This window comes from Neopelma chrysocephalum, unplaced genomic scaffold, assembly GCF_003984885.1.
Source record: "Neopelma chrysocephalum unplaced genomic scaffold, ASM398488v2 Primary Assembly neopelma1_22b, whole genome shotgun sequence".
NCBI lineage: Eukaryota > Metazoa > Chordata > Aves > Passeriformes > Pipridae > Neopelma > Neopelma chrysocephalum.
In genome coordinates, this window is record NW_020897690.1 from 7,852,985 (window position 1) to 7,876,617 (window position 23,633).

The 23,633-nt window shown below is 37.9% G+C and overlaps 1 protein-coding gene across 2 annotated transcripts in view; it reads right to left on the minus strand.

Moving 5' to 3' along the window:
* The window catches only part of GABBR2 (gamma-aminobutyric acid type B receptor subunit 2), a 473,412-nt gene that overhangs the window by 167,848 nt on the left and 281,931 nt on the right, over window positions 1-23,633 (minus strand). For both annotated transcript variants that reach the window (XM_027679466.1, XM_027679477.1), the window contains exon 9: window positions 59-139. In XM_027679466.1, the coding sequence (XP_027535267.1) occupies window positions 59-139 (81 nt within the window). The remainder of the gene's footprint in view (window positions 1-58; window positions 140-23,633) is intronic.

Here is a 23,633-nt window from a genome sequence, read left to right on the forward strand (position 1 = left end):
ACAAACTACACACATCTATTCATGTGACTCCTATACCTCTTCCCAGTCTTTCTCCTACCTTGGAATCTGATGACAGTGTTGTTTATTTCCAGTGTGTCAGCTACAGCATTGTATTCTCCCACCTTTACTTCCTTTCGCTCTGCAGAGAAACAAACAAGAGTGATTGTTTATGTCAGTTCACATGTTCTCAATTATTTAGCTGATTTTTTCTTCTTTTTTGACAGTATGTCAAAAGGAAAAGAAATATGAAAGAATAGGACATGAATTATTAAATCAGAATGCCAGACATCTAACATCATTAAAAGAAATATTTCTGATTCTTGAAAGAAATGCAAAGTATTTTTAAGAACTCATTTACATGATCAGGAAACTGTTATTGGGCACAGACATCTCCAGCTCACAGATCACACAGTTTCTTGCTGTCTCACACTACGCAGGACATTTTTGCTGGGAGAACAGGCATGGCTAAATGACACATTCCCCTCCCATTTAAACAACTAGGACATCTTGCTTAGTGAAGTATTTCCCAGGAGATTCATAGCAGCAGGCTCCAGCCAGTATGAAGTAGACCGGCTAGTTAGCAGATAGGCCAGGAATCAAATCTCTTACTCTGACTGGGAATTAGCAACTCATTAGTACCCTGACTGCAAAACTTACTATGTTATATAATTAAAGCCAACATGCACTTGAGATAAAATTTTATGGTTAGTCTCATCTGCCATTTTGTGACTATGGTCACATACATGACTTTCCTGCACCTAACAGAATAGAGTATGCAGATAGAGGAATTTAATTTGTTTGTCTGCTGCCTTGGCCACTGTAGCTGGAACTCTGACATGCATTTTTCCCACACGTCTGATAGCATCTGGCATGAATGAATTTCTGCCATTTCTGTTGGGTTTTTGGAATGGCTTAGAAGTGCAAGAATTTACTAAATTATCACTCTTCACTAAAACTTTTACATTTTGATCAGACTTATAAACCCCAGGCACACTGGCTACAGTTTTCTTTGATGAGTTAGCTCAACAGAAACATAGGCCCTTCAGGCCTCTATATTGGGGCATGCAATTTATATTTAAATTCTGAGCTCATGACCCTATTTGTGACACTGATTTTGGGAGCTGATGACCTTGAACTAGATTGCAAATTTGAAAAGACTGTATTTTACCCAACAGATCCACAGTAACCTTTTCTCCTTTCTCAAAGTGATTTTGCCTCTTCAGCTGTGCTGAATGGAGCACCTAGCTCCACTTTAGTAAAATCTGCAGGCTGACTAATACTAATCTGAGAGCTCACAGGAGGTAAAAGTTTTCCTTACACAAATCATTATTTTTATTGTTAAAATTGTCTACACAGAACTGTAGACTGGGCTGCAAATCTGGCAGGGAGACCTAGGGATTTGCCACCCCATCAGAAGCTGGAGTTTGCAGCTCTGAAGATTAATTTTCCTTTCACATGAGTGTGATCTACTTGGAGGGTCCTAAGACTAGTTTGGAATAAAAGCACAATCCCCTGGTCCCCAGCAGCAGTTAACAGAGCCCATCCATGTGGCATCATATACTCTTAGGAGTGAATAAAAGTTTACAATTTCTGTCACTGGCTGAAATTCTCTGTGAAATAGGTACATGAATAAATTCCTGGTAGTTGTAAACTGTAGATGAAATATTCCCAGTAGTCATCTAAAAGCTAAAAACAGAACTGATTCACTTCCATTTGTATTTGTATCATGACAGCTTTTACCTGTAGATCTAAAACATCAAAACACAACCTAGAGAGAAGAGAGACAAACATCAGAATGCGTATTGATATACAGTGTGCATATTAGATGCCAGATGGTCCACAGCATCTATTGATAGCAAAGAGGGAAGACATGCACCTTGACGTTGGTCTAGCCACAACTTTACAGCAACAGGCTAAAGTCTGATAGCTCTGATAAAAGTAGAGGAGAAAAGAGTAATTGCTCTGCAACTATTTCTGGAGCTGGGACTAGGTGAGATGTGATAAGCACGTAACAGGTGGAGAAGCATACAAAAAAGACAGTGTAAATCCGTGGTCTGACTAAAGTACCGCAATTGAGAAAGTTTTTCTGTGATTACTTCATGTGACATACAATGTCATTCTTTTTCAACATTTCTATATTCTTACATGGCTTCCTTCACAGACGAAGTAACACTGAGAATGTGCCTGATGACGTAGCCTACAACTAGCTAGTCTGGGTACCAGGAGCTAGCCCTTGTAGAAATGGAGCTTGGAAACTGGAGAAACAAACTTCCAGGCCAGCCCAAAGATCAAGACTTTTTTGACTGAGAAACCCAAGACTGTGGGGAAAACCCGCAACATTTAGTACCAGGGAACCACATTATCAATGCCTTGTCCCTTACAAACAGGAAAGGACAGTTCATAGAGAACATGCCAAGCTTTATTGCAGTCAAGAAAAGCCATAAAGATATTTGATATCTTTAACAACTGGGGAAATTAGTCTATGAGGAAATAAACCAGATTTTTATTGAGAGGAAGGATATACTATCCTCTTAGAGTGATTACAGGGGTGCTGAGAGGGAGACATCAAAAGGTTTTGTTCTCCCAGTAAGGAGTACAACTACAGCTGTTAGTTTTTCAGATCCCCAAGCACAAGTGCTGATCAGTGAAAAAGTCACCTTCAAATACTAAATAAAGGAAGCAAGGAGGCAGGACTATGGCTCTCTGCTGTCTTGCATAGGTCAACATAGATAAGGATGGAAGTGCAGGCTCTACATTACTATGTGTCATTCCATCCAGTTTCCTTTGAAAATTCTGAGTTATTACAGTTAGTATACTGTTGGTATAATGTAGCTCATATCTGTCAAAACCTCTGAGTGTTCAACAACAAAAGGACAGGAGGAAGTGGAACTCCTCCAAAGAAACACACCAACAAAGTGTTTTGTACAATATTCACAATGTGATGCTGACTTCTTTTTGTAGTGCTTCCATTATTTTTAACTAGATCTTTCCGCACTCATGATGGAGAGATTGTATGAAATCCCTCAGCTCATGTTAAAATGCGGAAGAAAAATATTGGGGGAAAATATACTGGGTTTGTGAGATAATGTTTGTCAATACCATGGCAGGAGTGGTGAAATTTCAGAATTTGAATCTGCAGCTGTTCTTTCAAACAGGAACAAAAATGTATGAAAACTAACCAACACAGAGAAAACTGGCCCAGAAATATCTGAGTGAAATTTATGCCTATCTCACAGAATTATAAACAACTAATCCTTGTTTTTAATTAATTGTCTCAGAATAGATTACTTATATGGCCAAGATGAAAGCCTTCTACCAACAAAGAACTGAGCTAATCTTAAAGATATATTAAATTTTTTTCTTTTACATAGTTTATTACAGAATTTTATAGCCCACTTTAAGCAACTCCAGACAAATTAACACACTACCACTAAATAATTGGCTCACATTTCACAAAGTTAATACCGAAGATTTTCAATGGCATATCAGGTAGTTACATGATCTTATTCAATAAAAGCAAAAGAATCATCCTACAACAGATATTAGCTGAGCAAAACAAACTTAGCAAAATTCACAGCAGTATTATGATTGCCAGTATGACTTATTCACTTACACTGAGAATTTCCGGATAAGACAATGCTTAGGTTTAGTTCCTTTCACTATATAATTTCCATTTCCACCACATTTTTGTAAGTGTATTTAATTTACACCTCATGAAGATAGTTTCTACTGAGAGATGTTTAAATATGAGAGAAAGCATTTGTAATGCATAAAAGATGGGTCTTAGTTTGTTTTGAAAAAACATCCCTGCATAAGGTGCTGCCTCCATGACTCCTTCTCCTCAAAGAGCTTTTCAAAATTTTTTTATATACCTCCTCCTACTTCTCAACTCCCTTAAAACCTTCCTGTGACAGCAGTTTAACAATCTCTTATCCCACTCTTTGTCAACTGCCCCTCTTGCTTAACCGTCCTAATTCAGTGGGAGTGATTATATGCTTAGCATATTAGAAAATCTTGCTGCATATTCAGCTCTTAGCAGCCTATCTCAGGAACCAGTGTTATTAAACCTTGTCCTACAACAGAATAACTTAGTTCCCTGCACATTGTTCCTCATCCATCCATCACAGCTCAACAGGACTGCTGGCAGCTATAGGGAAAATTTACCCATCATATCTCAGAAGACTTTTGGAAAATGCCTAAGTAGTTGCCAACAGGTAAAACTAAGCATGGTCCATACACACCTGAAATGCTTAAAAATCCTTAGGAAGAGAATGACTCTGAAATTTGGAAAGATTTTAATCTCAAATTTCGAATCAATTTCCTAGACATGAACCAGAAATCATGTCACTGCACAACTACTCACACTTTCAAAGAGACATCTAACCTATCTGAAAGCTCACCATTCACAAGCAGTTGGCAACTCACTGATGGGCTCAGTCCAGAGACAGGATGAATGGTGCTCAGAAACATGACATTACAGTGTCCAGAGGCTTGCCTTTCTCCATTTTAGCTTCTGCTCATGTTCCCTTTTAAAGAGTGAATGTTTTTCTGTAGCATTTTACACTGTCAGTCTCATCTAGCTACCATTTGTCACTGTTGGGTCTTAGGTCTTTCTCATTCCCAATATAGCCTTCTGCGAAGGTTCCTGAAGAGCTCATGTGCTGCACTGAGTGACAGCAATCCTGTGACCAAGAGTGTTCAGAGAGTAAGACACGGGAAAGAAGATGGGCCAAACATAAGCAGTAAAAATCCTAAGCTGGAGACTGCAAACTGATGCCAACTCTGAGAACACTTCCCATATTTCAGTAAATCCTGTGCAATTTGTCTGCAAAGTCTCTTCTAACCTGCCCTACCTGTCTCACTCATTTTGAAAGCTGTTTCGCAAAATAATGATCTCTCACAAAAGCTGGAAATAGTTTCAAATGCCTTTACAATGCTAAATGAAACTAAGCATGATGAAAGCTAATTTCCTTCAGAATAAATACAGAAACATTTCATGTTGTGGTTCATGTAGAAAGTCTTAGCAAATTAATGTAATTTTAACTTTCATAATATATCCTTGTCAGACAGGACTGAGAAGCTTTTCAGTTATCCTTATCACATATCAGCAATAACCAACACAAGTTGAAAGTTTCCAGTTAAAAAAAAATAAATCACAATAGAAGCTCATAAATAATGAATGAGCAAAGGTTTTTTCATGAATTTCATCCACTTGCAGGCAACCATTTCTTTGTTTAAAGACAAAAATGCTGAGATTAAGAATCACAGTTCAAATAAGGAAGAAAATGTCAGGTCAGATAAAAGATTATTCTTCATCAGAAGCTGCCAGAAAAGAGAGAATCAAGGAAGAAAAATATGTTACCTTTGCAAGGATTTGAATTACCACAGTTTTTACCCTTGTAATTAGAGTTTAGAATCTGTTTTGCCCTAAGAAATATTACCTTCATCTTTAACTCCTTCATAACTATTTCCTTCATTTGAAGTTATTGTCTAGTGTTTTATTTATGAAATCCCATATTCCATTGTTTTGGAAACATACATACACAGCACACAGGAAATCTTGAGTTATGCAAGTAGTATATATAGCAAGTGATAATTACTCCTCATAGCCAGTTCTCTGGCTACGAATCTTTCATTCATCCATAAAACAAAACAGACAGAAAGGACAAACCAGACAAAGGCCGAACAGGGTATCCTTAGAGTTGGGATAAAAGCTCAGCAGTCTTAACCCTGTGCTTATTTTGCTATGTTAGTAATGGTATTTAGCCAACCATATACAGCAAGCAAGTAGGCAAGTTGCAAATAAAATATCATTAAGTAACGTGAACTCATAAAAACATCTAGTAATTTTGTAGACTGAGTAGATTTTTCTATAAAAATTTCAAGAATCTACATTTTTAAGAGCATATAAAAATTATTTTTACTGATTCTTTTTTTCACTTTGTTTTGCATTTTTACTGATTCTTTGTTCTCACTTGCCGGATTTTACCTCTGTCTCCTATTTTGTTTGTTAGACTTATGTCTAGATTTGCATAGAAATTTAGTAATATAGTTCATGTGGATTTAATACCTAAATGTCTTAGGTATTTATATATTATGCATCAAAGAGCTATATAATGAAATAAAAAATAAAGGCTTTGAGTTTAAAACAATTATTTCTTAAAATGACAGTTGTTAACACCATCATTATAGCTTTCATTCTGGAAACTGAGAAATCCCTGAGATTAGCTCAGTTGGTTAAAACTGGGTGCTAATAACACCAAGGTGTTGGGTGATGGGTTCAATTCCCTGTATGGGCCATTCACTTGAGAGTTGGACTCAATGATCCTTGTGGCTCCCTTCCAACTCAGAATATTCTGTGATTCTGTATAAACAAATATACAGTAATGAAGGTAGATCATCCACGAAGCATAACAATGGTTGTGATGAAGGAAGTGTACAGAGCAAACACTACTTCTTCTGAATAGAAGTTCCTCTTTCTTAGGATGCTTAATAAAATCCTTGATAGTTTTAAATGAGGTTGTATATGAGGTCACACTTTTTTTTTGTTTTAATAATTTTAGCATAAAATCTTGACTGATACCAAACTGTATAACCACTGAAACATATGCAGTACTTTGGATGAACTCTAACTCCATTAAATAAGTTAACAGACAGAAATACATATTCAAATGGGTACGGTATGATTATATTTTAGGATACATGCATGTACAAAAACTGCAATGTCTCAGTCCAGCTAAGGATTCTCCTATTCCATTGTTTATTGTCTTTTATGATTTAACTTTTGAGAGAATGTAAATCTTCATCATTCTGAGAGTTTATCTGCCACAGTAAATTATTTTTTGAAGTCATACAGTGTAATTATACATGTGGTTTTTAGTATTAATATTTATCTAAATGTATCATGGTCTACAAAAAAAATTTATATTTATCTCACTTATCACTTGGAATCACCTCTTCCTAGCAGAGGCCAAACCCAGCGTGCTTTTCTTAACTCAGATTTAGAGTGGAGAATAACACTGTACATGTAAAACTACAGGCCGTCATCATGAGAAGACATTTTCTCAATTATGAAATAATAACTTCATTACTTGTTGTATGCCTTTAAGTACCTCATGCACTCTACTCACATACACTAATCCATTTTCTACAGTGGGTGTGCTAGGCAATCAGCCTGTGCAGACACACAGGCTTGGGCTGACTTCCCGGGAGAACTCCCAAGAGCTTCCTGGGTTGGAAAGGCCATCCAGGCAGTGACAGGTTTGGACGCGGATGTCACTGATCTGCAGAGAAGCCGCCCTGGCAGAATCCCAGGGCCCAGCAGCAGCTCCATCTGTCAGAGTCTCTCTGGGAGAGGGACAGTTGAAGGCAGGACCAAATAGGGGGTGGAGGTGCCAGTGACAGGGGTTGTGGCCACGTTCTGTTGCCTCATGAACTTGATTTCAGAGTGTGAAAGATCAGAGGCTATGAGGTACAATTCAAGATATACCGTGATACTGCACTCATTCAAAGGTAAAGGGACAGCAAACCACAGGATGGGAGCGTATCCATTTTGACAATCTATGATGCTTCCAAAAAAACCCAAGATAACAAAGCAGTAGTGTATCCAGATATTTTATTCAAGGGGAATAAATGTAATTATTGTCTCTCTGGTGTCCTGGAAACTCAGTATGAGTAGGCACAGTGTGCATTATCAGGAGAGTTTGGCAAAAGAAAGATTTGAATCATTATCAAATTACCAGATAATTTTTTTTTAGTTAACCTAAAAGTTACTTATGAATTTAAGGAAAAATCACCAAGCAGTGTCATTTAGGAAGAAAAAACTAGGAATAGCACTGCTGTCAGTCTTTTCTGACTCACCAGGGTTAAGTGCATATGCAGCTGAAAAATGCAAGACACCCAAGACAGTGGCCTAATCCCAGTTTCCATCTGCTAGCTCAGCATTTAAGCTTTCCATACAAACATGACAGAAGATATGACAGGGAATATCCTGACAGGAAAGACAGGGTCCCTAGGGACCTGGATGACTCTGACTCCAGCCCAGTTGAACATTCAGGTTGAATCAGACAGAAGACCAAGGCGATCTTTTCCTTCTCTGGTATGTTTAACATTCTAGCATTTAATTTGATTTTCTTGTGCATGCCCAAAAGAAATGTTTCACTATACTTACCTAAACATGTTACTTATGTAACTGAAATTTTAAATTCAGTTCAATGTGGAAGATCAACTATTTTTTTACAGTAGACAAAACAAATTTAAAAACCCACATCAGATACCTAGAAAACCTTTCATGGTTACGTTTTCCCAGGGAGGCTTTTCTTGTCTGTGTGGTCATTTCTTTTCAGTGTGGTGATTTCTTTTCAGTGTGGTGATGCACAGCACAAGAACTGACAGTAGCCCTAGTCTGTGGACAGCTTCAGCTGACCTGCACATGGTTGCCAAGTCTCTGCCACAGTGTTTTCAGTGGCTGCTCAAATGTACAGAATGAACTGCACCATGCAGTTCTCCTTTTGAGGGTTCGTTAGCCCTTCCTAATTCGTATGATAACCAAACTTAAGTGCATAACATGACAGAAATAAAAATGTCTCCCAACACAGAAGATGTTTGCTTGATCAGTGGATCATGCCAGCAATCGTGCCTCTCAACAAGGTTGTTTTCCCTCCACTTAGCAAGGTGTGCCTGCTTTCTGGTGATCTCACACCACACAGGGACAACACAAAGGCTCTGTTATCGCACATTTGGATGCATACACACGATTTCATGATTAAGGCCTTCCCTCACCTTCTGTCAGGGCTGTGTTTTCTCTCCCCTGGGAGGAGAATGTTCAGCACACCACTGAGCAGCCTTCCAGCAGGCTGTGCCTGCTCTGCTTCAGCTGAGAGGTCCGAAAATGGAATGCTCTGGCTTCTTCCTTACATACTGCATCCTTAAAATTTTTCAGAGATAAGAGGGCATTATTTAAAAGTTGGAGTTTCATGCCTGAGATGGGAGGAGAGAAGCAGCTGCTGTGCATATTATGTGTGTTAGATATCAACTACTCATTATGTCCTCGAATAACCACTCTTGCCATTACACCAGGTGGCCTGTGAAAACACTGTAGCACATGAAGAGCTTTGAATATCTTCATTATTCAGGGTCAAAACCAAAGACAGAATTCCTGCTGCCTTCGTCCTAAGATACTAAATAAGGGATCTGAGGCAGTGTTGAACACATTCATACAACGCTGCAAACTCTATGCTCTTTTCTGTTTTGTCATTTGTACAGTAACTGCCAGGGCTTTTTCCTGTACAAGAAACCCCATTTTGAATCACTCAGGCCAGTTTATTACAGATACTTTATTCCGGAAGAGTAGGGAAATCATCAAGGAAAAAACTTAGAGCAACAAAAAGCCCATCTTTGTAATAAGCTGCAACTGCAAGTGCACCCTCACTGAAGTATAGGGGAGACTACAAAGTCACCCAGGCAGTGATACTCCCCTAGATCACTCTTTCCTCTGCTAAGATGAACAAGAGACCTGTCACTCAAAGTGCCATTGAAAGCCATAGACGTTGAGATTTCCCAACTCTTGCCTTCCCCTGACAATCAGCTCCCCATCCAGAAGTCACATGGGATCAGAGATTGGATTTCCCTGTCCTCAGGGAGGTAGTCTCTGCTCCCATCAGGGACGGTGTTGTCACTGCTGTATTTAGGGACGGCACACTAGGGAGCGAGGAAACAAGAAATGTTATGCAATGTCAGGATGCCCATCTAACTCAAGAATTACATGATTCGTAGAGTGAGAAAAGTGTGTGCATGAGTGCTACTTTGAGTGTTTCTAGAATCACAGAAAGGGAACTTAAAGATCATCTAGTTCCAAACCCCCTGCCATGGGTAGAGATGCATTTTACAAGCAGCAGGTGGCTGCTCGAAGCCTGGGGCACTGGCCAAGGGGTGCAGGTGGTGAGGCTGTGCAGCCCCATGCCCTCAGGCACTGGAAGATGTGAAAGCTCAGCAGTTAGGCAAAATGACCACGCCCTACTCAGTTCTCACAGGCTTTGAGAGACAGATCCGGGAGATGGATCACCTCACAAAAGGTACTGTCTACAAAAGAAGTGGTGGGTTTTCAAACACCAGCATTTAAAATGTTTTGTGTGCCAGCCCAGCCCAACAGACTCCTACAATGATATTTTTCACTTTATTTATTTATTTCACTTCATTTGATGCTTTTTTTTTAAAATGTAAGTGTATGTAAATTGTATGTCAGGACGAGACCAAAGCAGTTTTGAAACATAAGATGATAGTAACAGTCAATTCAGAATTTATCTATCCTGATACAGGTTTTTCATGAAGACAGAGTAGTGTGGCTTCCTTCCTACCAGTACATTTTAGTAAGATGCATTCTAGTCTTGAATTTCAAAATTTATCAACACTACTATTCCTTTATTTTTCCTTTTAAAATCTAATGGTGGTAAAACTTATTGGGAAAAAAAAATCTTTGCAAAAGAAAGCTCATTCAGAAAACTTTGTTGGTTTGGTCAGATTTTTTTTAATCTGAAAGCTGATCTTGTATTCAAGAGATAAGAAACACACTCCAAATGAAACTTTTGAAAAACCAAAGTTTTGGAGAAATAATTCCATTTTCCTGCTAATTCAGTAAACTTCCATTTGCTTTAACCTGTTTTAAGTAATCTCTTTGTACTAATCCACTGGGAAAAACAGAAAGGAGGAAAAAGATCCAACAGTGATTTCCTCTTAGTACTAACTAGGAACCATGTGTTTTACTAAGAGCAAAAAAAGTGGTGTAGAAGACTGATTAAGATACAAAGAGGAGTTTTGAAGTAAAAGTCACTGATTTTATCTGTAATGATTGCTTCAAAAATTTCCTAAAATATGGTAGATATCATTCTTGTGCTGTTTCATTTTTAATTCTGATTTATTTTTCCTTTTATTTCTTCATCTGGAATAGCTACAGGAAACAGACTAGCATTAAGAGAAAGAACTTCCCATGGAAAGCTACAGTCATTAAATTATAATTACTCTAAATAATAAAGGACTTAATAATTAATATAGAGCAGTTATATAATACACCTGACAGACAGCTCTGGAATAACGTCTGGCACAGCACAGCCAGAGCACACAAGCATTTATGGATAAGCATAGCGTTGTTTTTGTGTATAACATTAAATGCACTCCTCTAAGAGTTTCCAGAATTAAAACTGATATTTTAGGTACTGAGAGAAAACAGTTTAATGAAACACTCATAGTTTGAAAGAATCTATTCTGCCCAGAAAATTGATAGCATACAGCAATGATGATTTTTAGTTTGACATTATCTTGTTAGAAGAGGACAGGATTTATACCTGTAGGAATGAAATATAATTTAAGGCAAATGTCCCTGAAAAGTGGATTAAAACTAGAAAAGCAGAAGTATGTATTTTTTCTCATGTATGACTATTGCAGTATGAGAGTGAAGAATGGTAGAAATTTTTACAATGGGTTGGGCATAAAAGACTAGGTTCAATAACCGCGGTAAGAGGCACAAAACCCTGGAAAACCACAGTACAAAATTGATGTCATCACCTTTTTATTACAACTGGGATCAAAAGTTGACAAATTCTAGTGCTTCAAATGAGAGGGATATTTGTGTAACTCTTCTAACATAATGATTTGCCTTTTGCCTGAGACAATGTTAAAATTGTAGATGCACGATAAGTAAAGAAAGCTGAGGCTTGTTAAGAGTATGAGAGTAAGAGGAATTTCAGAAGCAGGAATTGCTAAAAACAGTTTAAAAATGTTTTTAAAAATTTTTCCCTGAAACTGCTAGCAAAAAGTATTAGTATAAGCTACCTACAAAAACCAATTGTCCCACAAACTTTATTTCTGACAAGTCTGAAAGTCAAAACTATGGTGATTTAACTGTGGGAAGGGTTTTAAAATCTTACTTGAAGTGAGTATGTATGAAGTGAATACTTCAGTGGATATGTATCTGAGTATATCTTACCACTAGTTACAGCATTCAATGGAAATTTAAGTCATAGAATGTTTCCAGAAGGAAAAAAAGAGATTGAATGGAACAGAATGATAATCTATATCACGCATTTTATATGGGTAGTAGAATTATGAAAAGCAAGTACTTTACATACTTGACCATAAATCTTTAACTACCCAAATTTTAAGAATCTCAGTACAAAACTATATTAGAAAAATACTACTAAAACTTAGGTACAGTTTTTGTCTCTTCACCGTTTTATACAAAATTCCTTCTTCTGCAATAGCATGTACAGATTAGTGGGAGCTAGCAATGCAAGTAAGTGCTCTTACTGCTTTTCAGTAAAAGATGTTAAAAAGTAGTCTTGCTTTCCTGTGTTTTGGCTAGGTACACAAAAATCTAGCACAAATTTCTTGTTTCTAGATTTAAGTACATTTGATTTAAACAAGAAACATAGGATGTAAAACAATAAAGTTCAAAACTATGAGCACAGAGAAGCCAAAAACATATGAAACATAACGTAAAGAAATGCTCACCCTTCTTGCATGAGACCAGTGCCTGGATCTTTACTTGCATATTTGGAAATTTGGGGCCTCAAATTCTAGTCACAGTCTTTTCCTTATTCCTGATGCCTTCTTCACCTCAATGGTATTACCATCTGACTTTCTTGGAGGAACAGAGATGTCCTGGTCTTGGTCCTGGTAGGACCAGTACCAGGAAAGAGAAGAGACAACAAAGGGGCCAGGATTTATGGCACATATTGTATGCCCCTTGCTAAGGTTTGCCTGTGCCAAAAATCCATCCTGCCTAAATTACTTTTTTCACTCAACTAGATCGTGTTACCCCTCATTGCATCAGTAGCACGAGTAAGCATGGGGGAAAGCACAGCTGCTGAACAGAACAGTGGTGTGCTGCACCCTCCTCTGCTCTGGCCTTGCTGCGAGGAGTCGCTGGCTCCTTTTCAATCACACCGTTGCTGGGAGAGTGCTGCTGTTTGGCATCACCTCTGTTTTCCATGCACAGCACCAACACTGAACTGTATCTTAGTTTGCTTTGCTCTACTGAATTATTTCTGGAACTCAGCAGTGGATATGTTCCCAGAAATGGAAATTTCTCACTTAAATGGAGAATATTCTATAACTCACATATCCTATTCATGGACTGTTTCTGCAGATGCTTTTCATCCCTGAACTGTAAAGGATAGCAGTGTTGCAATTTCTCAGGAAACCAATTCTCACTTCTGCAACTGGTATCAAAACCTTGTCAACGTGCTGTATTACTTGGGTTATTTCTTCCCTGTGCAGCATGCCCCCAGGCATTCTGGCAGATTTTTAAGCTGCTGTTTTACTCAAGGATAGCACGTCATGGGTTTTCTAGTATTTCCTGTGTGTGTACGTGGGAGAGACAGTAGACCTACCATAAAGACAAAGCCTGACAGAGTTTAAGTTTGGACAATGCTCTCAGGCACATGGTGGGACTCTTGGGGATGGTCCTGTGCAGGGCCAGGAGCTGGACTCAATGATCCTTACGGGTCTTTCCAACTCGGCATATTCTGTGATTCTGTGAAAACTTTATGGACTCTTGTACTAGTCATTAACAACACAGTCCTTTCCCATTCTTACTTCTACCCTCAATACACTGAATCCCTTCAAAGCTTTGACACACACCCCACCACCTCCAGCATACCAAAAATACTTTGCAAGACCAGAAGGAGTGACAAGAGGAATCCCTGGTGACCAGTAGGCACAGGTGGTGGGAGGCACAGAGAAATGATGGGAGGACACAGACACTGCTTAGCCATGCTTCGGTGCCAAAAACTACAGCAGGTAATCCTGGAGATATCCGAGCCCCAAGAAACAGCAATGTATATCCTTAATACTCACGTACTTCCAAAAGAAATATTATTTATAGGCCTTTTTATCTATTGTTAAGTCCTTAATCTCCTATTTGGAGAGTCAAAGTTCCTCAAAACGAATCAACTGTTTTGGGCATATCTCTACCATTTTGAAGTTTTACAGAAAAGGTCCAAAGAGAGAGTTACAGGTATCATTCAACTAGGTCCAGTTCAAAGGCAGTGATTCACCAACCAGAACAGCACAGCTACTTGATTTGTGACTTTAGTTTACAAAACTGTCCTATTGAGTTTCATGATTTTGCCTATAAAGATGAAGTAATGAACAAGCAGAAAACATAACATTTTTGATAATGTATAAAATCATTATGATTTTTTTTTAACTTGGGGCATGATATTCTCAAATGTACTGTTTCTATTTCCTTCAGTGGGGCTTCTCATGTCTTAGGTTTTTACAGGACATGCTGTAAAACAAATACGGCTGAAAGACAATTGAAAGGAAACACTAAATCTATCTTATGATCTAGCCTGTGCATTGTCTGTTACCTTTAATAGTTGATACTGGTTTTGTGAAAACCTGCTCACTAATTTTAGTAAGAGAAGTTGGATAAGTCTGTTTTGAAGAGATTCAATTTCCTGCTCCTATTTTCTTAATAAAATCCTCCTTCTTTACACCCCATACAAACCTTTCATTGAGTTTAAACACAAAATTACCTGCTCTCTGAAAACCAGTAATATGCTCCTAAATTATCTAATTCCTATTCACTTAAAATAAATAATAATTTATTCTATATCTTGACCTAGCATAGAGTGTAATTTAACGATCAAGAGAGCACTATACACATAATTTGAATGGTGAAAAATCATTTGAATTTCTCTGCTTTTTGTATGAGACATTTTCTTAGAGGAACCTGTGTATGACTAATTTAGTTCTATATCTGAAAGAAAACAGGCCTCTTGAAGATAAAGTTGAACAGAATTATCACAACAAATTTTTGTATCCTCATGCCAGCTTGGATGATATTTTTCTAACATTAAATTGCTATTGCTTTTATATCAATCACAAATAAAAGAAAGTTTTAAAGCCAGTTTAAAGAGGACTGTCTCCAAATTAAATTACAATTTTTTGTCAGTATTTAATTTTTGGTAGAAACAAATAATGAATTAATGAGATAAGTTTGTTGTTCTGAATACTGTATAAATGATTTTTTCTTGCTACAAATAAATTATTCTCGCAACTTTATTTGATCATCAAAAAATGTAAAATATTACTTTTGAAATATTTAATCTCTTTCCCAGTTATTTAACAGGATTACAACATGTAGCAAAATTCAGTAAATTTTAACAAATATTTTTAAAAGAGAAAAATAATATTGCAGAGAAGAAAAATTTAAAATTATACGCTTATAACCAAATGCAGCATTTGTTTTTTGCTTGTTTTGATTTTTTGTTGGTTTGGTTTGGTTTGGTTTGTTTTTTTCTGCAGACCTTTGATTGCCCAAACATTCTGTGTTGGTGACAAGTTTGAAAAGAGAGAGGCGCAGGAATCTGTACTGATGCAACTAGATACCAAACTGACTTATTGTACTGGACAGGCACATGGGGACAGAGTCAACCACAGCTGTCCATCAAGTGTAAGACAAAAAGCAATTAGCGAGGTGTTTCAGGGAGCCCACAAAATCTCCAAAACCCAAGTATGACACTAACAATTTCTGTGCTCCTAAAGTTCATTCTAAAGTTGAACTTACCAGCATGAGGTGATACATCCTGCAAGACTGCTCAAGACAGTCTTCTGCTGAAGACACAAGGTACCACACACAAGAAAGTTGCACCCTTTCCTAGGCTGTTAGGTCACTAATCCAGCTATGCTGGCTTAGCCAATTTAGCTTAAGCATCATAAATACACATTTAATACAATTTATCAGACCATTAGCTACTAAAAAAACTAATTTGCTCAGTTTTTCAAAGCAATTGCTTATTCTCTACCAGCTTTAAAGTCAGCCTAAATAGTGGAAAATGTGGATGGATCTTCCCATTCATAGTTCGCCATAGAGAGGACAAGAAGTGCAACAGAGCCTGGTATTAACAACCTTGCTGAAGTCTTCCTGGTTCTGGATGGTGTACTGTTTGACATTTACCATGATTTGCATGTACAAGAAAACTTTATAAACCAAAGCAGTATAAGTTAGGATGGTAAAGTCTCCTTTTTTCCCTTGTCCTTCTACAGTAAGTCATTCAGGGTAATATTCCTACCAGTCCTGCTCTGAGGAACTAGTCTTCAGATTTGCCGTGTTCTCCAAATTATTGTGCTGAGAAGGAACCTAAAATGAATTTAATCTTAATTTACATTACTAAAAAATACAGTTTGGGCTTTCTCAGCAAGGATTCTGAGTTCTCATATTTACAGATTTAATTTTGGTTGATTTACTCTTCAGCAGCACCAAATTATTTTCTTGAGCTTTAAAGCTAGTAAATAATAAGTGTCTGAACTTGGTTATTTAAACTTTATTATATGAAAAGTGACTGCAGATTTTAAACCTACAGAACAGGCAACTGAATAGTACTTATTATAATTATTGAAATATTACTGTAGTTAATTACTCCCTTTCATAGCCACTACACTGTTTATCAGTTAAAAGATGATGTGATGGAATTTCTCTGTCCAAACTTTGATGAGTACAGTGTAGACTTCTATATCACAACTACCTTGTCTAGGGTGCCTGTCAAGATATTGAGGAAAACGGGCACTTCTTACAGAGCATGATTTGCTTGATCTACCATAGACACATACCAAAAGATAAGATTCAGTTTCTTCTGGAATTGCCTGTATGTTTCTTTAAGTTGGATCAAGAAAACTTGCCCAGATGCAAATATCTGGGTAAATTCTTTGACTTTTCATGGATATCACAGGTGACACAGATTTCATCTCCTGAGATGACTGTCTTACAAAAGAAAGATGAATTAAAACATAGAATGGATAAATTATTCTCTTCTTACACAATGATCCATTGCACATAGTAGCATAGATTTGAAAAGAATTGAAGAACAAATGTTTGAAAGAAAGGTTTGCAAAAAGGCCACTGAAGAAAACAATACCTGCTCACAAACAATAATCCTGCTGTCACACCTGTACAAATAGAGGGGAGCACACAAACGAACAGAAACTGAGCTCAGCCAAAGATGACTGCTGGTGCACGGACATATTTGGGCTTGAGATTTTTCTTGAAATTTCCTACTGGTTTAACTAGTTTAAGCTAATTGTTTAGGTTTTCCTGTTAATAAAGTACTTCAAAGGTCTATGACTGTTCAAATATACGTTAAAGAATTTCTATTTCTGTTTCCAGTTTTGTTGGCCAGGACATTCAATGACCTAGGCACCAAGGTCAAACACAAATATGGGCATAATTAACAGTGTAAATATATGCTAGAACTGACCCAGTACTTTTTTTGTTCCATGAAAGATGAATTCCTGTTAACCCCACTCAGTCTTGAAATAAGAGTCAGGCCTAAGAGAGTTAACTAAGATAGGCCCCCTAACATCTACTCTGCCTGAGCTACCAAGACCCATTCTGTTCTGCCTACTGGACCAAAACTTAGAAGAATGCTAGAAGCAGTATACAGTAGGCCTAGAGGTAATAAATTAGGATAAGGTAAGATAAGGTAGACATTTGAATAGGAGAAATAGGCCTGGAGCCAAGGCTTTCTCCAAGCTTCAGTGAGTGGGTCTAGAACAATGGAAAGGTAGAGAGGTCAGATGAAGATGAGAAGAAGAACCCAAAATGCGGGCTGAAGGCCAGAACCCCCACCAAAATTGGGGACCAAGAAAAACACCGCCCTAAGCGCCGCCTGAGGTCCGCCTATGCTCTGCCTATCATTAATATGTATAGTAGATGTTGCAATCATATGAATATTTATAAAATCATATATGAAAATTGTATAAAACACCTGACTTTGTGATACCTCTGTGCAAGTTTTCTGTGGTGCGAACCACACTTGCTCCCAACGCTGTAATAAATACCTTTGCTGCTCAAAATATTCAAAGTGTCTAAGCAGTTCTTCGTACCGGATTTTTCGGCATCAGTCTCAGGTCAGTCACAGGACCACCCCTCTGAGATACATTACATAACAGTTTAAGTTCCCTCTCATAAAAATCTGGATGAGGGATGTAAACTCAGCTCTCCCCTACTCTAAATGAACGTTCCAACTTCCGGACTGTCATTTTGCTCTTTCTTTGTCGTAAATGAATATTTAGTTATTTACACATAGCAAAAAAGTACCAGTATTAATGACTTAGAAACTCAGCCCAGATATATCTCAGGAGCAGTTCAGTAACTTTAGAATAAAGAGAGGTTTTTATGCAAATTCCTGCTTCGCATCAAGTGGAGGATGGAACTACGTCTGAATTATGCACTTTTCATGTGGGTGTTTTGCCTGCTAGGCACAGGAACATCCTGAGCAAAGTTGCATCCAACAGCATGCTTTCTTGTAAGAAAACACCTAATTTGTCCGGAGGTATTAGGACTTAGAGGTGCCATATTTCAGTGCAAATGCGGAGCAGAAAAATGCTGGTGTAAATATGGGCATGCAAAGAGTTAAAGAACAGGCAAATATCTGAGGAACAGTTCTGAGGATCTACATTCTTACCATTTAATTGATAAACCAATCAAAATCAATTTCAATTAAATCCATAATATTCAGTTACTGAATAAAACAAATTTATCATTCAAACTTAGAAGTTCATTTTCACCTGGCAAGGACAGTCAGTTTGTGCATGTGTCAAAAAGAAAGCAGAACCACAAAAACCAATTCAAAATGACATGTGATTAACTATACAGACACTTTTGAAATAACTAAATTCTATGTACACCTTTTACATTTGTAGTCCTGGGAGAAGGCATTACAACAGAATTTCACATGCTTGGTATAACTGCGTTTCTTGAAGGAAATAAGGATTTGTATTTCATATGCCTCAAGAACATAATTTCTACAATTGGGCACTTAATATTAATATTGGTTCAGAGATCAAAGTAGTCGGTGGAACAATATCTTAAAAATTAAAAGCAGCTATAGTCCCAGATGAATATTTAATTCACATGCAAAATGAAGTCTCTTGCATTGTCTGTCAGATTACAGGTTTGACTATGTGAGATGCTGAAAGTCCTGAAAGCCCAATCAATTTAGTATTTCAAGACTGACTCAGGACTTTGCTGTATCGGGTTCAGAGTTTACAATGGTACAACTACACTGCTTCATAAAGCACTGCTTAATTAAAGCACATACACAGCAGTAATTCATCATACCATAAGCTATTGCTGATTAAAACCTGTAAGCTGGTTTTAAAACCTTGTGCACTCATTATAATAAATAGTAGAGAAGGATTCCGAAAGGCTTGACCCATTTCCAGTGCAATTTGACCCAATTCAGTTTGATGCAGCTTCATTTATATTTTATCTGTTGATTGATTTTTATCCATCTAACAGATCAGCTATTGATTTCTATATAACAGCGTAACTTATAGAATCACTCCAGATGAAAAGGAGAAACAACTATTGTTCAGTTTTGTTTGTCCTTGGTCTCTCTATCGGAATTAATTATCTAACATCACCTAGCTAGCTTGTTTTGAAAAATGAAATGTGGATGGCATAACCTCCCTGGCAGCTTGTTCTACTACTTGACCATTACACAGAGTTATCCAGTGATTTGGCTGATGTGTAATCTAAATATTCCCCTATGTCCTTCTCTAGCTCCATAATTATGGACCACAGGCAAAAATCCTTCCTTGAGAATGGCAGCTAAATTGTAGTATAGGAATGGTAACTTATCATGTGTACAAGCCAGGAAGATTTCCTCCTGTTTCAGACCTTTATGATGCACTCACATCTTTTAGTTTGGGGAATCAGTGGCAATTTCTTGAACGGCAATTTACAAATCTCGGATGAGGAGAATTCCCAGCAAACTCATACCATCTGAGAAAAGGGAATACACGGGAGAATATTCCAGTCAAAGCACAAAGGAGTTTACTACTATTCCAGGGACTGATTGTTACTGGTCCTCTATGAAGAGTGGAAAATACACACATGGTGGTGACAGAGGACATATTGTATATTGCTTATGTTGTATCTGAGACAACAGTATATGCACATGACTATCTTTTATACAAAATTTAACCAACTGTAAAATTCTTAGCATTTTTCCCCCAGGAAGAAATAAACCTAGTTTTCAAGGTCTAGTTTCCCAGCAGTCCTCTGCTCTGGGAAGACACCAACAAAGATGAATAAAAAACGATCAACAAAGGGGAAATTCAGAGAACCCTGATTTTATTTCTTTTCTGTCCATCTTGGGAAGCCTTCCCATTTCTGTATTAGTCAAAAAACTGTTTGGAATGCTAAGTGGCAAACAATTTGACTGAATTAGAGTAACATTATGAAACATTTCAACTCTGTATTTCCATCTCCATCCTGAGCAATGCAAAACAGGGACATCACTTCTTTAATGTAAAGTGACTAAAACCCACTCTATGGCCTAAACTCTCACTCAAGTTAAAGTCGTATCTGTCAACATAAAATCATTCCAGTTTCTTTATCTGGACTTTGAATGAGTTTATCTCAGCTCCTTGTAACTTTTCAATTGCTAGAGATTTTCAGCATTAGTAATTTTATACTTGAGAATAGAAGGAAAAAAAAAAAATACTTGTGAGCTTTTACCTTTGATCCTGTACTTGCTGACTTTTGAGTGCTTGGTTTATGGCATGCAAATGTTGCATTTCAGTCCCACACTCCCGTCTCCCTGTTTTTTGTTTGTTTTTAATAATAGTTGCAAAGCCAATATGAAAGGAAACCAATCAAGTGCAATATATCTAGTCTTAAATAAAGCATAATATTTCATCCTAAATTTATCCAAAATAATAAGAATATAAATGTCACCTGGAATGAACACCTCCTGAATGAGCATAAATTACAGATAGTCACAAAATCAATTACATTTTAATGAAGAATACTGATGAACTACTTTTACACCTGTTTTTTTAGTCTATATATTAGGGAGCTGGTGAAAGCACAAAGCAACAGATACTGCCAAGGCCTAGAAACCATCTCTTCTCTCACCATCCTTTGCATCTGCAGCTTGTAGTTATCTGAATTTCAGGAAAAGCACTGCTAATTTTGGGGTTCAAAACCACAAAATTTTAATGCATGCCAAGAGTCCACAGCTGGCATCAGCCCATAGGCTTGAGTGCACCTTCCCACCATTACCCACGCCTTGCTGTGGCAGTGCTGCTTGAGGGAAGGAGGCTGAACATAATTGCGGAATCACAGAATCATGTAGGTTGGAAAAGATCTCCAAAATCATCGGGTCCAACCTTTGACCAATCTCCACCTTGTCAATTCGACCACAGCACAAAGTGTCATGTCCAGTCGTTTCTTGAATTCCTCAAATCTGTCACAAAAAGAGGCAGTACACATTTCTGTAGTATCTGTTGCCCAGCACAAGGAGGAATGTATGCAGATTGTTGAGGCTCAGAGTTACTCTTCCAGTACATCTGTCCATGTCCCTGAAGGATAGGAAGTCCTGCCAGGGATGCTAGTTGGACTGCTTTGCATGGGTGCATCTGTAGGCAGCAAAAAGAGCCTTTTCTTCCAACTTCTCTGCCCATGCAAGAGAAGCCAAGGTTTTGCTAAATGGAAGAGCTCCAGGCCAAATAAATTGAACCTGACAGATCAGTTAAGATAAACTTTTATTCCTTTTAGGGTCTCATGCTAGGTAAATCTCAACATAAAATTTCACAAGGCAGAGATGAGGAACTTTGCAATACTCCTACCTAGACTGTTTTTCTTTCTTTTATTCAGTAAAACAGCAAGAAAACATTATCATTATTCTGTCCAGATCTTCTTTGTCAATCACAACAAATGTCTAAGGGGAGAAAAGCTTGGAAAAATGCTTGCCTGATGAAGTCTTCAGTTACAAAGCTGAGGGAGATGCATTTATCTGGCTACTTCATCTTACGAAAGAGTTAGGTCTTGGATTTGCTCCATTTGGGATGGGGGGATGTGTTTATTGACCTGGCTGCCAGTTAGCTTCACAGAATCACAGAATATTCTGAGTTGGAAGGGAGCCACAAGGATCATCGAGTCCAGCTCTTAAGTGAATGGCCCATACAGGGATCAAATCCGCGACTTTGGCTCTAACCAACTGAGTTAATTTTTGGGAAAACCCATTTTGGGTAGCCTTTTCAAAATGCCTAAGTGATTTAGAAATACATGTCTTGTAACTCATTTGTCTTTCCCCCTAACATTTTATCTTTTATTTTTCTTACATTTAGTCAGCCTCTTCCATACATATAGATAGATCATAGAGGGTTAAAAAAAAAACAACAACTTTCATTGAAAAAAAAAATTGAAATATATATTAATAGGGGAAACAGAAGCACAAGTCCAACTCAAGCCCAGAGGAGGAATGAAATATTTTACTTCCTCAGTGGTCCATGACATCTGTAGGGCATTCTACATCCATAGGACACGTCTATGTATTTATGGCTTATGAGCCCAGAGTCTTCTCCAGAACTCATGCTTTTGTAAACCCCACAAATTCCAGAGCCAGCCCACAGTTAGAGTTATGTGCTCCACTTATTTTAGCTAGCACAGTACATCAGCTGGCCAAAAGCTGCATGAGTTTTCCAGGGATTAAAATAGGACTAAAGTGCTGAAAAATGAACCTGTAACACAGAGGCAATAGTCTAGCATTTGGCTACAGGTTATCACTTAGGTTGTCAGCTTAATTTATCAAACCTGGATACAAGCAGTAGAGAGCTTTTGATGATTTATAACTTCTGTATACAACTGCAGCCTTAAATCCAACTTAACATTTTCTCAATGTGAAAATTCACATATGGTTTTTAAAAAATTTTGCTCTCTTCTTGGAATTCAACAAGCCCTTTGTGTATTTAGTGACCTTTGGGATTCACAGTTCAGGGACTTTTCAAAGTCTTTCCCTTTGGAGGGGGTGAAGCACAGACTAAATACATGAACAAGTCCCTCCTTTTGGTCAGGTCCTCTGTCATTTACTAACACAGCACAACGCAACATTCGCCTGCTGTCACATCAGACTGCCACAGCCATGCTCCAAATGTCACATTAGCAAAGTCAGGTTAAAATCACTTTGTGTTACAACACTTTCTGCACTGACCTTTTGAAGGGCCAGAATGAGAGGAAGGCTTAGCTCCCCTTGCTCTGTGCAGGGAGCATCTCCTTATTTTCTCTCCAAAACACGAGAAGCACAGGCTTCATATTCAAGGGGGGGTTGTCAGATTTTATGAATGTGCGACATTTCTGCAATCCACTGAGCTCTCCGTGGCTCCATCCTATAACCTGTGGGTACAAGCAGTCTTCTAAAAGAATAAAATTGGTTACTTGTGGATTTGGGTCTCAGTTTATGTCAGACACCTTGTTCTTTCCAACATGCAGGCTGAGGAGCACAGGGATCTGTTTTCCCCTGACGTACTCAGGTTTCCATTTTGACACTGTTTAGGGCAGTATGTGGAGGAATTTGACTCACCAGGTTTATTAATAGCTTGACCTTTTAAAATGGCCAGAACAGGGTATGTGAATTACTGATTTGGGACCTATAGGGAACTCTTAATTGAAGCAAGGATCCACCATGACTGTATGATAGATGGGAATATATGTTTCCCAGGGAAGAGCTATCCAGCCTGCTCAGTGCAAAAGCTTGTGGACAGCTACACAGAAGGACTGCAACAGACTGCCCAGGGAGGCAGAGGAGCCACCACATCCCTTGAAGCATTCAATAAATGACTGGACC